The sequence below is a fragment of the Python bivittatus genome, unplaced genomic scaffold, assembly GCF_059951505.1.
Source record: "Python bivittatus isolate LINGU-HERP-01145 unplaced genomic scaffold, Pbiv_v1 ctg000810_np1212, whole genome shotgun sequence".
NCBI classification, from domain to species: domain Eukaryota; kingdom Metazoa; phylum Chordata; class Lepidosauria; order Squamata; family Pythonidae; genus Python; species Python bivittatus.
Window position 1 is genome coordinate 4,559,325 of NW_028277111.1, and position 18,115 is coordinate 4,577,439.

At 43.5% G+C, this 18,115-nt stretch overlaps 1 protein-coding gene across 2 annotated transcripts in view; it reads left to right on the forward strand.

Annotated features, from left to right (window-relative positions):
* LOC103050261 (alpha-2-macroglobulin-like) overlaps positions 1-18,115 on the forward strand; it is a 64,764-nt gene that overhangs the window by 18,507 nt on the left and 28,142 nt on the right. For both annotated transcript variants that reach the window (XM_088129329.1, XM_088129330.1), the window contains exons 6-14: positions 3,208-3,376; positions 4,091-4,175; positions 6,508-6,628; positions 7,972-8,086; positions 10,621-10,730; positions 11,393-11,554; positions 13,494-13,712; positions 15,112-15,175; positions 16,122-16,267. In XM_088129329.1, the coding sequence (XP_087985455.1) occupies positions 3,208-3,376; positions 4,091-4,175; positions 6,508-6,628; positions 7,972-8,086; positions 10,621-10,730; positions 11,393-11,554; positions 13,494-13,712; positions 15,112-15,175; positions 16,122-16,267 (1,191 nt within the window). The remainder of the gene's footprint in view (positions 1-3,207; positions 3,377-4,090; positions 4,176-6,507; positions 6,629-7,971; positions 8,087-10,620; positions 10,731-11,392; positions 11,555-13,493; positions 13,713-15,111; positions 15,176-16,121; positions 16,268-18,115) is intronic.

Below are 18,115 nucleotides of genomic sequence, written 5' to 3' on the forward strand. Positions count from 1 at the left end.
TTGCTTCCTTAGGTTAATTAGAGCAAACAGGTTTTTGATATGATTTACTATGGGAAAAAAAAGAAAAAAGTTTTAAATATTAACTACAGCTGCAGTTCTTTACTAAGAGATACTGGCATAACGTTCTACTTATTTTGGAAGTATCTACCTGTTCTGTTGTAGGTATGAAAGAGGATTTCCAAATCCACCCCCAGCATCAGTTAATGATTGACTGAAGGGGTTTCAAAAGAAAGAATTCAAATTTGGATTAGCTTCTGTGAACTCTGGGGCAGCCCCAGCTCATTGCTTTGGATTCCAGCTGGGTAGAAAAGAGAAGAGCAAGGAAATTCTAGTCTCTTTCAGTGGGTCCTATTGTGCTCAATAGTTTAATGTAGCTTTCCCCAGCATGGAGGAGATCTGAAGTAAAATCTGTCAATTACTCCTGGTGTTCACATGGACTCATTGCCCAGGTAATGATCTTGGCGATAGCGCAGAAGTAGGTTGCCATGGTCTTCTTCCAGAATTTTAAAAACATTTCCTGGTCCACTTTAAGCTCAGTAATTTCCTGGTGATTTTCCAACTAAAAACTAACCCGGTCCCACCCTGGACACGTCCAGGTAGTTTTCTTGGCAGCAATACGACATGGAGGTTGAGTCATGGCAACTGGACTTCTTTTCTTTTTGGTTAGAGACGTTTCGCTACTTGTCCAAGCAGCTTCTTCAGTCTAAAAAAAGTTGGTTAGGGGAACCCCATAAAAGTCTTCCAGGGTGGCCACTTTTATGGGGTCCCCCTGACCAACTTTTTTAGACTGAAGAAGCTGCTTGGACAAGTAGCGAAACGTCTCTATCCAAAAAGAAGTCCAGTTGCCATGACTCAACCTCCAGACAATTCCACCTGGATGACTGAGAGTCTTCATAAACATATGGTTTGACATGGTTTGCTGAAATCTTTTTTGACTTTTTAATCCAGTCTACAGCTGTGGGATTTCCTGGTGGTCTCCCATCCAAGTATTAACCAGTCCTGATACTCCTTAGCTTCTCAAGAAGGGCTTATCTCTCATCAGTGTGATGACTGCCTCACTCGTCTATACTTTTGAAGACTGCAAAACCTGTGGTTGCCCCTCCCCAACTGCTTTTAAGCTTTGTTTCTTCCATTAGCCTCAGATGCCTAATATGTTTCATTTTCTAACTGGGGCACTCTGTTTTCTGTCTCTATTGCGAAACAAAGAGATAATGACATTGACCAGGTAAAGTTCTCTGATTAGATTGATTACAAATTGGTTTGAAAACTGGGGAAAATGCCAAGGGGGCAACCAGAGGGAATAGATGCTCTTTGCCTTCCTGCTAGGGATTGGTGGATAAGAAAGGTTTGCATATTTTAATAAAATCAGTCAATCAGTTCTGCCAGAATGAAGGCAGCGTGGTTCGACTCCAAGGAGATTTGCAAACAGAAAAATGGATTTTTCCCCCAAATGCTTCCTCCTCCTCCCACTGTTGTGAAATCTGTCCCTTGTTTGGAACCCAGCTTTTTGTCACATGTTCCTGAATAGCAGAATTCTCAAGATGTGTGGGAATACAACTCCCATCATTCTCAGCCCACAGGACATCCCAATAGGCATTATAGTCTCACATGCTGAAGAATACTGCTGTGAGGGATACAGATTTAGTGCTGGAAGAGGCAGGAAAAAGGAGAACTCAGGTGTCCATAAGGAGCTGCTGAGTCTGACAGAGGGTCATATGTGTCCAGCTAAGGTCCAGCACCATGGGTTGTGGAATGCTGGATGATGCAAATTGATGTGCATTGTGTGAAAACAGCTCTTCTGACCTACCAGGGGTTAACAGCCTTTTGTGGTTTGTATTCTATAGTGTGATGTAAGAGGCAGGATGGAAACTCCAGAGAGCAGAACGTGGAATTGTGGATTACAGGAAGGCAGATCCTGATGAGACGTTTGGAAAACGGCATTCTAAGTGTAACCACAGTTTGAGGGTAGAACAGCAAATGAGGACACCAACACTGCAGTGCAAATTCTGCCTCTTTGGTACACGTGTGCTGACACTGCATGCACATATGTATGGCACAGAGTTCATGCTGCAATTTCATGATGCCCATTTCATTGCTCTGACAAAACCTTGAGTTTTAATGGACATCTTTGTGTGGGCTGCCCTTTACTGAACATGCTCAAGCAGAGGCTAGAGAGCCATCAGTCTGGGATGCTATAATTTGAATTCCTGCATTGACCAGTGGGGGTGGACTGGATGACCTCCGTGATCCCTCATTTACTAGGATTCTATGATTTGATGATCCCAGTGCATCCAATGGGATCCAATCCTATGGGCCATAGGCTCTCCTTTTAAGTTGCTCCTACCAGTAAGATGTTTCTTCTCGCAGTCAGTCAGAATCTGCCTTCCTGTAACTTAAATCCACTATTCCATATCTTGCACTCTAGAACAAGAGAAGCAGTCTTGGCCTTCTTCTATGGAACATCCTTTTAGACATTTGAAAAGTGGTATCATATATGCCAGTGTTTCTCAACCTTGGCAACTTGAAGATATGACCTTCAACTCCCAGAACTGGGGAATTCAGAAGCTGGGGAATTCTGGGAGCTGAAGTTCACATATCTTCAAGTTGCCAAAGTTGAGAAACACTGATATATATCAATTGCCTTGCAGCTGGTCCTGTTCCCAAGGCTTTAAAAAGGCTTCATCTTCCCCAACCAGTTTACCTTACAAGATCTTGTGTGAGGATTCCCAACATTTGCAGCCCATGTCTTTGGAGGACACCCAACTTGGAAGTTGTTCTAACACAATTGTAAATTCAGGACTATCAATATGTGGGATGGCTTAGCAATCCATGAAGCCAAACTAGGACTTTTCCCTTTTATCTCTGCAACAAGTCTTTCTGTGATATGTTCACCATTCCTACCAAGTCCCCTTCTTCTGATTTCATCAGTACATTCTGAGTTAGGCACCTTCTTTTGAATTAGCACACAGCCAACTCCAGACAAAGCAGCTTGGAAGCAGCAAAACAGAATTTGGAAATGTATTTGTGCAGCCAGTAGAGTGATAGAGAAAATACCTCCATGTGAACTGGTTTAAGATTCTGCGAATTTGAATTCCAAGAACCTGAGAAGTTGGGGAAGATTGACCAGAAATCTGGAATTGGGGCATTAAGTATATTAGCTATCAACACCAAAAGTTCTCATGTTTTGAATTTCTTTGTGACTGACAGGACCCCAGGAGGAACCGTTTGTTCCAGTGGAACAATGTTGACCTTAATGTGGGCCTCACTCAGCTGTCTTTCCCTCTGTCTTCTGAGCCTGCCTTAGGCACCTACAAATTGGTGGTAGAAAAATCCTCTGGGAGCACCATTGAGCACAAGTTTGATGTGGAAGAATATGGTAAGAAGGTCCAAGCCTACTTGTGCTGAGTTAATGAACCCTGAGTAGAACTGGGTGTTAGTGCATTCTTGCAGTGATTGTGTTCCTGTCAATCCCTCTATGAATACTCTCATGTATGAAATAGAAGTGGTATCTATGGACCTTCCACAGCATTCTTGGAATGGACTTGGTGCCAAAAGAGGGACTTCTATTTCAGGTTCTTTTTGTGTTAAACAAGACCTGCTGGATTTCCAAGTTTTGCTTTAGCGCAATGTTTCTCAATCTCAGCAACTTTAAGGTGTGTGGACTGTAGCTCCCAGAATTCTCCAGCCAGTACTTTAAGATATATGGACTCAACTCCCAGAGTTCCTTAGCCAGCACTTTAAGATGTGTGGAGTATGGAATTCTGGAAGTTGCAGTCCACACATCTTATACAGTTTCACACGTGCTGAAACTGAGAAACACTGCCTTAGCATCTGTATCTCCATTTTGTCTCTAGGGAGAGAACCCAAAGCTAGGCTTGGGACCAGCCAGGGCAGAGAAGACTCAACAACTTGCTTTGTAGGATGTACCCTTAATTCAGATACCGGCTTGTCTTTTAGAGACGCTCAGCTAGGATTCAACAACATTTTAATATGATAGGATAGCAAAGCAGGGTTTAACAAATAGTGGCATGGTTTGAAGAGCATATGAAGTTGTTCTCGTTTACAGCTGATACTTTCCTCCTCTTTCTAGTGTTACCCAAATTTGAAGTTTTGGTGACAGCACCGAAGCAGATCTCAATTGTAGCCACAGAATTTGAAGTGACCATTTGTGGGAGGTGAGATCTAGCCAGGTTTCTCTTCTTTATTTTGGGGTTAAAAATAAGAATGGAGGGCTTAACTTTTCCATGGATCTCTGTCTCATCGCAGGCACCTTCCTGTGGGGTGGAGGGTGTCAAAATTCAAGATGATGGCTATAACCACATGATCACTTTTTAGAAACCGCCCCCTTCTCACATGTTGGAAGATTATTTCCAATTACATTTGCCCCCAGCACACTCCTAGTCACTCCCTATATTCAGATCAGAACAAGCACACTTGCAATTCTACACAGCTAGCAAAAATATAGAGTAATCAGCAAACATCAGAAAGAGTTAATATGCAAAATCTGGATAAAATCCAAGCAAAAATAGGGAGAAACATGAACAACAGATAAGAATTAAAATTATCTACATATCTCCAGCTGTATAGGTAGTCCTTGCTTAACGACCATTCATTTAGCAACTGTTCAAAGTTATGACAGCAGTAACTTTACAATTGTCACAGCGCCTCCGTGGTTACATGATCATGATCCAGGGGCTTGGCAACCAGCTTGCACTTACGATGGTTGCAATGTCGCGGAGTCACATGATCGCCATTTGTGACCTTCCCAGCTGGCTTCCAGCAAGTAAAATCAATGGAGAACTGTGTGATTCACTTAATGACCATGTGATTCACTTAATGGCTGCTGCAAAAAAAGGTTGTAAAATTGGGTCCAGTCATGTGATAGATTTGCTTAACGACTGCATTGCTTAGTAACCTAAATTCTGGTCCCAATTGTGTTCGTTAAGCGAGGACTATTATTAAAAGACACAGAACTTTCCAGAGTCACTCAAAGTAATACTGTGCATAAGTAGTATAGAGAGTCCCAAAGGGAGTGGCCTTTAGTTATTCCAGCTTTAAATCTTTTGTGTATATCGTGGTAGCAGAATAGAGATGAGATGGAGAGTAGAACACCAGGGAATTCCTCCTCTGTTCTACACCATGTAGGAAACAGTTGGTGGATGGGGATGATGTATCCAACCCATCCCCTCCTTTTCCAAACTATAGCACTTTGCTGTTTCACATTAAAGATGTGTGATGTTCCAGCCTCCTTTCCAGGAATTAATTTAGGCACAATACAGGGATGAGATGCAATGCCAGCCTCAAAGAGTTTAAGACCAATGAGATGCCATTCATAAGATAGGTGCCATCACTGTGTCATGAGTCACATGGCTGTCCAGCCCAAGACTGAATCAGAGGGGAAGCATTGCCAGTGGCATCCATAACCAATTATGATGATGAAAAAATGGTGACCTACATTTGGGGAATAGCTTCATGATGTCACGGGCAGGAGGATGTGGCAGCTATTTCTCATACTGATAAAATGAATAGCAATGATCCAAAGAGTGAACAGGTGCAGACTACCCTGTTTTCACAAAAGAGACAGGCCTCCTTCCCTCTGTATCATTAAAGCACAAGGAAACAGATAAGAGTCTTACCACTGTAGATTGCCTATATAAGTTTCTCACTGGAAAGTACGTAGAGGTTACTCATTCGAATTCTTCTGTTGCAAAGTTAGCCTTCCTTTTAATCAGTACTATTAATCAGAATTCTTAGATGCTTGGATGAACTGTTTCCATTCTAGACTGTAAGGTGGGACCATTGTAGGTACCTCTTGGCATGCATGTAGAAAGGGGCGGGGCTTTGATTGTGCAGTTGTGAGTGCCATCTTGACTTTTTTGACCATTCCCCCAAAGGACACCCTGGCTTGAGGTCTTTAGAAAGTGCCATCATGAGATGTCTGTCAATTCTCATCCAACTCCCCTCCAGGAGTGGCCTTAAGGAAAATCTAGAAGGTCTTTTCTGGTCCCACTGAGCAGTGCCCACATTCAGCAGCAAAGATGTGATCTTTCTGCTTTTTAAAAATGTTTTGCTGAAACTGGTGTAAAATTCTTAATTTCTCTGCAAAGCTGTATTGCAACAATTTTGCTTCTTAACCCTAGCCCTAAAAAAGCTTGGGGGACCAGAAAATGTTATTCTCTTGGCCAAATAAGCTCACTGCATTCCCAATTGTGCCCCCCCCCCCGTTCCAGAAACCTAAATTATTAAGAGAGGGTAGGGCCCAAAAGAATTGATGAGAGCATAAACGCAGGTCCCAGCTGAGTCCTTAAGTCCAGCGCTGGGAATATTTCAGTCTTTGGTAGAGTTTATGGCCATCAGGAGAGACAACCAACAGTCTAACGTGGGAAACACCAGTTCCTTGGCTTCCTTTGAATTCTTCTTTCCCACATTTAGGGATGAATCCATCACAATGTCTGTGGCTTTCTCCATCTGTTTGTACCACTCTAATCAGTTTGGTTCTGTATATAGGTACACCTATGGGAAACCTGTGCCTGGCCTGGTGAAAATGAACATCTGCCGTCGTTATGTCCAACATCATTCCCAGTGTTCAGAGGAACAGTTGAGTGTGTGTGAAGAGTACAGTGGAGAGGTACATTCCAGACCCAGGAAGATGTTCTAGATGGGATGAAGAATGTGTGGTTCATCAGAAACTCTTGAGCTCCAATTTCTGCTAGTTTGAGCCAGCATGGACAATGGGGTGGGAAGATGGGAATGTTAGTCCAGCATCCAAAAATGTTGATCATCTTTGCTCTAGAGCAACTAAGGCTACTGTCAGGCCCCAAATCAAGGAAGGAAGCTTCACACAGTCTCACTAATCAGCTTCAATGCCAGGAAAAAGGGGTTAGATGACAGAACCTTTGAAACATAGTTACTCCAGTCTTCTTTTATCAGTGAGAATTTTAAGGCAGCATCTTTGTGAGTTCTTTGATTTTCTTACAGATTTGGTTACAGATGGGCTGATGCCTCACTTAAGAGACCAGGCAGAAATGTCCATCTGCTCCTTGTTTGCCATGTTTTGAAAACTTCCCTCCCCCCCCGCCACATATTCCCATACCCCTATTTTGTGCTTGCATTAATAGCCTTCCCTTGATGCCTCTTTAGTTTCCACACCAGAGTAGTGTGTGGGGGTGTTTGGTGTGGGGGTGGATGTGTAGCTAATTCAAGATAAGCCAAGTCTGGGAAGAAAATCAGGAGTCTGGTAGCACCTTTTCCAACTAATATATTTAAGCTTATGCCTTTTAATAAATTGTGTTAGAAAAGTTGTTACTAGACTCTTGATTTTTTTGCCACCCTAAACTAGCTCTTCTTCTACAATGCCTACAACTTAGGGAAGGTAATTATAATGGTCCCTGCAGAACTCTTGGGGGCGCGCATACCTTCTCCCTGCTCTCTCTCTCCCCCTCTCTCACACACACCCACTCACCCCCACAAACACAACACCCTTGGTGTTCCTTTCCACCCTCCTTCTCAAGATCCTGCTTCTCTGCTCCTGTAAGCAACAGGAAAGAGAATTCTAGTTCTTTTTCTGCCACTGAGGGCTGATGGGGGAATTGGGGCAGAGTCAGATATGAAGGCCAGGTAGCTATTGGGCGGGGATAAATTGAGTGGAATTCCTGAGCAAGGGGTTGGACTAGATGGCCTCAAGGTTCACCTCCAACTTTGGGATTCTCTGAAGCAAAGCAATATTGAGCTGAAGCAGGCACGTGGTACCCAAGAGATCCATCTGGGTTTCATCTGTTGAATATTCTCTTCAGTAATCAGTAAAGCACCTTTTGCTGATTCGATGTCCTTTAGCTGAATTGCTCAGACTGCCTGTGGCTTATGGGCTTTGAATTCCAATGAATGCAGCCAGTTGAGGAAGGCCACAAGTAAGGGAACATGGTCTGTAAAACCACTGGCTTCTCAGCTAACATTCTTCATTTTCCCACGCAGGCAGATGGGCACGGATGTTTCTCCCGGATGGTAAAAACCAAGTTGTTTCATCTGAAGCAAAAGGGTTTCTACATGAAGCTTGAGGCAGAAGGCAAAATCACTGAAGAAGGCACAGGTATCTTTCAGGAAGCAGCAGGGGAAGGGGGCTTGGGCTAGATGTCAGGAGGAACTTCCTGACTGGGTGAGGGGTGAGCTGATGGAATGGGCTGCCACCTGAAACGGTGAGCTTTCCTCCACTGGAGGGCTTCAGACAGAGTATGAATGGTCATCTGTCAGAAATGTTTTAGTGCAGCAGTTCTCAAAGTGTGATCTGGGGACCCCTGGGATCCCCAAAACCCTTTCAGGGGGTCTGAAAGTCAAATAAATACTTTAACATTTCTCAGTTTTAATTTTTAATACAATAAATATCAATAGATATAACCCACCTAAACCAAAACTCTTTGGGGGCCTCAATCATTTTTAAGAATGTGAAGGGATCCTGAGACCAAAATGTTTGAGAATTGCTGCTCTGGTGGAGGTTCTAACTCTATGATGTCTGAACAAGGGGAGCCAACGGATCAGGATCTTTTGATCTATGACAGGGAGTGGGAGACCACTGTACCACTCTCAGACCAGAAGTGATCTAATTTATTTGTAACCCGACCCAGTCCTAGATTTTAGGCAGCTTAGAAGATTGTACAATACAAGGGCAATCATATTATTTCAACTGAACATTATCAATTTCGGTAGCAAAAGAGCAGGCAAAGTATCCACACCCTCATAGAAGTTGCTAGGTAAACACACACACACACACACACCCAGCTCAGAAGAAGACATTAACGTTCATTCCCACAGGTTTTTAACCTCTTAAATATTAATGGGAAGGGTTCATCCTAACCTCTGGGGGGCAGTCCCAAAAGAAGGGGGCCATAATAGAAAAGGCTAGCTTCTGGGTCCCCATTCCACCCACCTTCTGGAAGGGGGGCTCACAGTATATCCCCTTTGCTAATTCATAGTGGGTGGGCAGATTCCACAAGGAGAAGATGGTCTCAAACAGATCACAGAACATATGTGATCTGTTGCTTGAAGCCTCAATTTATTTTCAAATTAAAATCAATTCCCACTTTTCCACCTTCTCTTCAGAAAATGCATAGAAATGAACCACATTGGGTTAACAGATCAGCTGAATTGAACTGAGAATTGAATTGAACATGAGAATGGATTCTAGTACAATTATAACAAACATAAAAGACAATGCATTTCCTTTGCTCCTGCCTGTTCGTCATGGACTCACTGCCCTGACATCACATAAGGAATTAACAGGACAGCGAGTGAGTTCGTACACCATAACCTGCTTGGAGAATGAATCCGTTTTCTGGGTTCTCACAGTCTGTTGACCTATGGATTCACACAACTCACTAAGCCACATGAAACTACAACCACAGGAAACTGCTATGAGTCAGACAAAACTTTCCAGCTTGTAAGCGCATTCAGCACTTTGATAGCATGCTATGAGTGTGTCCCCCTACTCCACAACAGCTTCCATGATAAGCCAGTCACAAAATATCTGTTTCCCAGAAGACCTCCTGGTCAGGCTAAAAGAAATTTGATTCAGCAAAGAACTAAGTCCAAGGCAGTACTGGGGTTGAGCCTGGAGATTTCATTGCTGGCAAGCCACTAAGGAGTCTATATCCGTCTGTCTACCCTCTCTCAGGATTGACTCCCAAGGGTGGCAGTAAATTCCTGGTTTCTAGACACTTAAACCTTAATTCAGGTCTTGGTGGAAGGTTGGTTTCTGGAAAAGAGGTCATGGAGCCAGCACAAGGAGAAACTACCAGAGTTCTTACAACAGTATATGTTAAGCAGGCAAAGGAGGAGAAAGAAATACAAGAACCCCATAAAATTCTTCCTTTGCATCCTGACCTGTTTGGGGATCGCAAGCCTTCTTGGGAAAGTAATTTGCTGAGAGAAACAGATAAGGCTAGAAGAAAAGATTGGAGGCCAAGATGGGAAGCGGACATAGGGCTCATACAGAGGAAAGACTCTACATTGAGAGAATGTAGGCAAGCTATAACCAGAGATGACAATAAGTGGATGAAAAGGCCTATTTTTCTGGAAAAGGAAGGTATTTTAGATAGGTACAGAGGTAATCTCCGCACAGGAGAAAGGTTGATACAAATTATGGTGCCACAGGAGTTTCAGGCACACGAAAGCCCATGGGCAGGACATATGGGTAGAAACAGAATGCTAAAGAGATTGTAGGATAGGTTTTATTGGCCAGGAAGGCCTGGCGCAATGTGGTTCATGGGGTCACGAAGAGTCGGACACGACTTAACGACTGAACAACAAAAAATTACAACAGAGATAGAACAGTTTTGTAGATCATTGTCCAGAGGATCAATACACTAAACCAAAAGTCTAGTGCTTGGCCAGCAGTCTCTCAGACTCAGCTTGGCTAGCTTAGAATCTTTATTGCACAAAAGAGTGAAGCCTCTAACATGGCAGTGGAGTGCCCACATTAAAAAGGGGTGCTGGTCCCAAGTTGATTGACATGGGTGAAGAAGGGGCGGGGCTTCAAATGCATGGCAATTTCCTCCAAACTGCAATGCCCCTGCTGCCTTGGCAGCCTTAGCCCTTCCTGTCTCTTTCAATGCTCCTTCTCTTTGACAGGGATGGAAATGACAGGGGTGAGCACCATCAGCATCACCTCGACAGTAAGCAAGCTGAGCTTTGAAAAAGCAGAGCGTTATTACAAGCCCGGGATCCCCCTTTTCCTGCAGGTAAGGCAGCAAAAGAGATTACTGGTGGGGAAGAGCTGAACACTAATTTTCAACCAGTTGCTCTTTGCCCAAGTCCAAGGAGATGGCATTTTTTACCCACCCCAGCTGCTATCTGTCCTCCCCACCCAACATTCACAGAAGGACCCCTAAATTCTCTAGTCAAAATGGCAGGGATGCAAAAAGGATAGCCTGAAGGTCACGTATAGCCTGCCACAATTCCTTTAGTGGCCTTCCCCGGGCAGTGGGGGAGGTGAGGCCAGTAATTTCAGCCTTTAAAATTTGGGGGGAGATTTGGGGGGGGGGTTAACTTGCTTAAGGTAACTATTCCACCCATGAAAACATGTTAACATCCTCCCCCCACTATGAATCCTGGCCCTGCTCAACTCGGGAGTGGGATCCCTAAGAAGACCACAAAGCTATTACGGCCCTTGAGCAAGGGACATTCATGAGGGAGTCAAAAAAACCAAGATGGTGGCTGTGACCATGCCATCAAAGCCTCTGCCCTTTTTTATGTGTGTCGCATGTGCAACACACATAAAAAACAGGCAAGGTTTGATGGTGTGGTCACAGCCACCATCTTGACTTTTGACCCTCCAGCGATGCCCCTGATGAAAGTTCAAATCTCAAACAATTGGATGTGGGTTGATTTTTTTCACATGTAGATGAAACTGGTGGATGGTAGTGATGTGCCAATTGCCAACGAGACCATTACGATTACAGGACCTTCAGTGAACTATATAGCCAGCTACACAACCAATGAGGAAGGACGAATACAGTTTTCCATAGATACATCTAATTTCATAGAGGCATCCATCAGTTTGCAGGTGAGTGTTTTGGAGTGAAAACAGTCCTCTCTTGTGCCCTTTTCAATCCAAATTCTGCTAAGCACTATCCTGGGGACAGTTCCTAAATATGTCCCCCTATGGTTTTTGCACTCACTCTTGTTATCCTTCCCTTTGTAACGGGGAACAATAGCATTCTTCCAATTGTTTGGCACAGATGCCATTTTCACACACACATTCAATGAATTGCACAAGCACTCCAGAAGTGAACTGCATTTATCCTGGAACATTCTCCTGCTATACCATCTACCCCTGCAGCCTACCATTTTCCAACTTTCTCACAGCATTGAGGACTTCCTTTTTTTTCTCAGACACTCACATTCATAGCATGTGTTTCAGTACTGCTCTTCAACACATAATGATCATTTTGCTGGATGTGTGTTTCAAATGCACTTAACACACCAAGATGTCACTCTTATATACCTTGGGGCTGTGCTGCAGGCTAAAGAAACACATTCACCCCTTCCATTGTGGGAGGGAACAAAGAAAAGTGTCTTTTTGGCCCTACCCTGCATCAATGTCATGATGAAGGCATGTAAAGGAGGGGCTTGCCCTGTTTTCTCACACTTTGCTGTAGACATCCCTGCAACACTACTGACCTGAGTTATCTAGTCTGTCCATAGCTTAGAGCCTACATTATTAGAGAGAGAACTGTCACTGAAGAAGGAGGAAGTGAAAGTATCAAAAGCTTGGGAATATAGCAGGCTTATTATGAAGATATGCCAAGGACGTCTCTCTGATAACGCTTGCTACATAAGTTGTCCTATAGGTCAATACAGGTAGCCCTTACTTAATGACGGTAATTGGGACTGGAATTTCCATCGCTAAGCGATGCGGTTGTAAAGTGCGACATCATGTGACTGCACATTAAGTGACAACAGTTCTGGCAATCCCCGGATACTGTCATTAAGCAAATCACCATGGGTCATTAAGTGAGGACCTCACGTGACTGTGACTTGCAACTTCTGACTTCCCACTGGCTTCCCAATTGATTTTGCTTGTGGAAAGCCGGCAGGGAAGGTCACAAATTGCAATTACGTGACCACAGGACCCTGCGATGGTTGGAAATGCAGACTGGTTGCCAAATACCCAGATTGCAATCACATGTATTTATTTATTATTATATTTGTATGCCACCCATCTCTCCCAATGGCCGCTCCAATGGCCAGAAGGACTGGTTATAAATACCGTTTGTTCAGTGCCGTCATAAGTCCAAACGGTTGCTGAATGAGTGGTCGATAACCGAGGACCACCTGTAGATATAGAAAAGTTGTATGTATGAGGTTGAGTCCTCCGAGGGTTGCATTACCCAAACAGGTTCATTTTCCTTCCTTGCACAATGGTGTGGTTGTTGCTTTACTGGAGGAGAACCGCAGCCTGCCTGCCTCCCAGCTTCTGTCCCACCCATCATGGGGCACACCAGCAAGCTGAGGCAAAGGAACTCAAACGTGGCAATCCTGTATTCAGAATTTTGAAGGGGACCAAGGCATGCCATTGTATTGAGCAGAAACCTGGCTGAATACATAAATATAATTTATTCCTCTGATTGCCTGGCAGGAATTTGTATTCAGCTATTGGCCCAAAAGAGTGAGTACTGATTTACCAGTAGCTGCCCACATGAGCCTCCTTCCTGGCATCTCAGATAGAATTCTACAGATTTGGGGACTATGCTGCAATAGTGCATTCCTGCCGTGGGCAGAGGGTTGGGCTGGATGATCTCCAACGTCCCTTCCAACCCTCCCATTCTAAGTGGGATGTCTAGCTTAGTGTTTTTCAAACTTGGCAACTTTAAGATGTATGGACTTCAACTCCCAGAATTCCCCAGCTGGTCTAGCTGTTCTCTTCTTTCAGTAACTATATTTGGTGAAAGTAAAGTTTTTGCTCTTTAAGCAGGGTGGTTTCTTTTCCTTTCTATAACCAGGGAGTTTATAAAAAAACTGATTGGTGTAATTCAAACTGGGTCACTGCCAATCACCAAAGTGCCTCACACTCAGTGTACCGATTTTACTCACCAAGTCAAAGTTACATCCACATTGAGCCTCTGCCAAAGACATTAAGCTGTGGCCACACGGAGCAGATTCGAGTGCATTTTAGCCTGGATCCAGATGCTGTGAAAAATGAAATTATCTTTTATTATTTGGTGAGTTGAAAAATAATTATTTTCTTTTTCTTTTTTCTTTTTGGAGAGAGGATATACTTTAGGGCTAAATAATGTGAATATAGATTGATGAAGATTCAGTCTTAGATAGAACAATAACAGATCTTAGACTTCATCAATGGCATAAACCACAACTGGGAAACCTTTTGGAAGCTGGAGGTTACACTCATTCATTCATTCATTCATTCATTCATAAATCAAACTTGTATGCTGTCCATCTCACTTATACAAGTGACTCTAGGCGGCTCAGACGCAAAAATCATAAAAAAGTTAAAAACACAAAACATAGTTTATAAGACTACAAATGGAGTTAAAAAATGGAAAGAGCTGTTGAGCAGAGTACAGCAATGCTCCCAGAAAAACTTTGCCCAGGGAAAAAATACACACCAGCATGAGAGGTTTGCAAACTGCAATGTCCATATCTTGTTCTCCAAAGAAACTCAGCCAGAAAATATATACTATCTGGTTGTTTATTGATAAAAATGCAAAACTTCATAAAATACAAGTTGTATACAAAATATAGAAAAAAAACACTTCTCATAAATTCAGCATCCAAGACTTATCTACAAACATAAAGTCTCTAGCCAAAAACTCTCAGAGAAGAGGTATACTACTTGGTTATTAGTTACAACTACATAACCCATAAAACTACATAGCTACATGGTGGCTAACACTAAAACAACGGTGAGGCTGGGCATACAATGCTCCAGTTATATTGCCACTCCATACCCCCCCACTGAGTAACTAGCATACACATGCCAATAGGTGGCAGTAACTAGCAGTATACGTGCACAACACACAGTCACAAGTTGTTTTGTTTATATGAGCTACATAAGCTAGACATAATATTGTTGTACAGATAACGGGATTAATTTCTTCCCATGAGAAACTCCTGACAAGAGCATCCTCAGGGCACCCCCAGTATCAGGAGTCCCCATTAGATCCCCAAATTAGTTGGCAGACCAGGTCCTAAGGCTCTTCCAGAAGGCCAAAAGAGTGGGGGCCAATCTCACCTTGGGGTGAGATTATACTGATTTATACCAATTTTAGGAGGCTTTGAGCCCTAGTGAGTAGGATGTTATTATTGGCTTAGGCCCCAGATCTTCAGCTTCTTTCCTTGTGATTTTAGAGTAAATTTCAGAGGGGTTATGCCTTTTTTAAACTAAGTTCAAGGACTTTTTTGGCTCACATTACTATTGCTGTGTTTTTGCTGCTAAATGATTGGAAAATTTGTTGTCCAATTTCAGAGGGTATCAAAAGTATATCGATCAGGGGTGTCCACAGGAAGCGGTCAAAAGAGTCAAGATGGTGGCTACAACCATGCTATCAACCCCCTGACACTTTTTGATCTGCGTTCCAAGAATTTCTCTCTTATTTCCAGGTGATGGCTAAAGGGGACATATTACGAGCAGGGACACACACGCAGCCGATGAAGCAGGGAAAAGGTAATGCTTCCCCCCACTTGCATTCCCTGCCCCCACGCCTGGCAAAAAGCTTCCTAGATGTTCCCCAACGGCTGTGGATGGGGTGTGTCAGTCTACAGAGGCTCCAGTTCTCCCTTGCTGAATGCCAGATACCACTTGCCCATCTGTAAAGTCTCTCTTCCTTTTCCCACTTGCAACTGGGTTCGCTATATCCCATGTCACACTGGCAGGGAAGGGAAGGTGGGCATACACAGCCAGCCCTGCCATTGGGCAGAGGGAAGGGATGGTCTCAAGCAGCGGGAACAAGGGATAGGAACAGGCCATTTCTCCCAAATCTCTGCAGTGGCTTCCTTCATCCTGAGTTTTGGCTGTGCGGCACAGTGATGTCTCTTTGCAACTGGCAGGCTGCCCAGTTGCCTACTACCTATTTCCTCTAAGACAGGCCCTTCTTGGAGACTCAGAGAGGCTCGGGGGCTCAGCCTCTAGTAGCTGCAGCCTGGCATGCGTGTTTGGCTTTGCTTTTGAGGATAATGAATGCACGCAAGGCAGAAGGATGAAGGAGAGGGAGTGGGGTGGAGTTCCCAACTGCCTGGCACACAGAAGGCACCACGTTCAACCCAGAGCCTGACCTGATCAGGGGGCAGAAACCCTGGAGAACCATTGGCAGGCATTACTAGCAGTATTGGCTCATGGGTCTGAGGCAGAAAGTTGGGGGCCCCCGACTTGACCATTGCCACCACAAACCTGATATCTTGCGGGAGAAGGCAAGCCCACACAACTGAGAAGACAGTAGCTGAAGCCCTTCATCTCCTGAGTCTTCAGTGATCCACTTCTGTCTCATTTTCCTCAGCCTGTTGCGTCCCCCTGGAAGAGCCCAATGTATGACAACTGGAACTAATTCCTTCTAACTTCCCCCCTTTTCAATCTCTCTTTCTTTCTCCCTCCACCCGGGAATTTCATGCTTTAGAAGCCAAAGGGGCCTTCCTTTTGAATCTCTCGGTGGATGCCAATACTGCTCCCCTGGCCCGCTTGCTCCTCTACACCATTTTGCCCAGCGGAGAACTTGTTGCTCATTCAAGAGACTTCACCATAGAAAAGTGCTTCTCCAACAAGGTAAGTGGAGAAGTAAAGTGTCTATTTTTAACCAGGTTTTAGAAATAGCATATTGGTCATGTGGTTAATACCAGATGGGTTCCCCTTCTAACCTGAACTGAACCCACAGAAAAGACTGTTAGCATAGATTTCTGAGATCCATCTAAACTAATCTGAACAAAAATCCATACCAAAACCCTATTGCAAGATAGATCTGAGAAATAATGCATGTTTATGAAACGCATAGACAGAAACAGACAACGACATTAAGTGGACACAGTTTAAGAACTTGTCCTAGGATGTATGAAAAGAAGAGTAATTTCAGTTTAACCACAGTTTAGTAGGAAAAATGTGTACATTGGGCAAGTCATGCAGAAGAGAAGCATGAAAGAAGAAATTTGCAAATAAAACAGAGTATATAGTTGAATTGATAATTTTAGGGAAAATTGAAACTCAAAATTGAAAACCAGACAGGGACCAGATAGCTGCCTGTCATTAAACACCCTTCATGACAATCTAGAATACCAACTTAAAATACTGACCTGTACATCTGTAGATTGGACATATTGATCTTCAGCCAGATTCAATCAATCCTGATTCAGCTGAGGACACAGTGCAGTAATCACAAGGGTGATGCATGATTCCAGTGCTGTCTACCATGTGTGAACAACTTGCCTCTTTACTACTCCTTAAAACAGCCCTTCTTTTTTCAAGTGTCCTTGCCCGTATCAAGTTTAATGAGTTGATTTCATCTGAATATAAGGAAAAACAGTGGAACAATCTACCTATGGAGGTTGTGGGTTCTCCATCTCTGAAGATTTTAAAGAAAGGGCTGGACAGCCACCTCTCAAGATGGATGAACTGCAGGCTGCAGAAGGATGAACTATATGATCCTTGTGCTCTCTTCTAAATTTCTGTGAATCTGTGAGTTCGCTCCTTAAAGCAGCCACACATTTTTGCAGGAAAAAAAGGTCTGCTTTAACAAATAGCAGCTGTACTCATGGACTCAGAAGCACTTTTCCCCAATCATTTTTGACACCTGCACATCCTTAATAATAACTCCCTCCATCCTGTTTCCTCTGTGGTGGTGGTAACTGTTGCGGAGGGGGGATTAGGCTACAGAGAGCTATGGCTTGACGATGCTCACAGATTTCTGAAGGGAAAAGGGACCCCAACTTTGTGGAGGTTTTCAGGGTCACCCAAATTTTATTGGTTGACCCAGTCCGCTTGCGGCTTGAGGTTAGTCACAGAAGACAACACAAGGTTACAATATGCCTTTTTTGCCTGGTTTTTTTTTTTTTTTTTTTGAACCACCAATAACCAGATCGACCCAGACTCAGTAGACACAAAGCACTGGAAACATGGACAATTGATTGGGTTTTTATATCTCCCCTCAGTGGCTGAGGGAAGACTTTTATTTTACAAAAGGAAAGCTTACAAATGAAAAAAAAAAAAAGGAGCTGTAAATTATGAATGCCTTCAACTAGTGCAGAAATTAATCTTAATAAAACTGTCTTCTATTTTAACTATTTTCCATAAGCTCTGTACCTACACTATATTCTTTAAAGTCCAATTTCACTATATCTTCATATCTTTCTATTCTGTATCTCCAACATATTTGTTTATGGCTGACTTCTATATCCCTGTTGTCTTACTCCCTGTATCTCTCTACTGCAGTGTTGTCCAAACTTGGCCACTTTAAGATGAGTGGATTTCAACTCCCAGAATTCCCCAGCCAGCCATGGGGAACCCAACCAATTCTGGGAGTTGAAGTCCACTCATCTTAAAGTGGCCAAGTTTGGACAGCACTGCTCTACTGTCACCCTCTAAAGGGCTCTATTCCTTTTTCTCAGAATTCAGTCTGTCTTT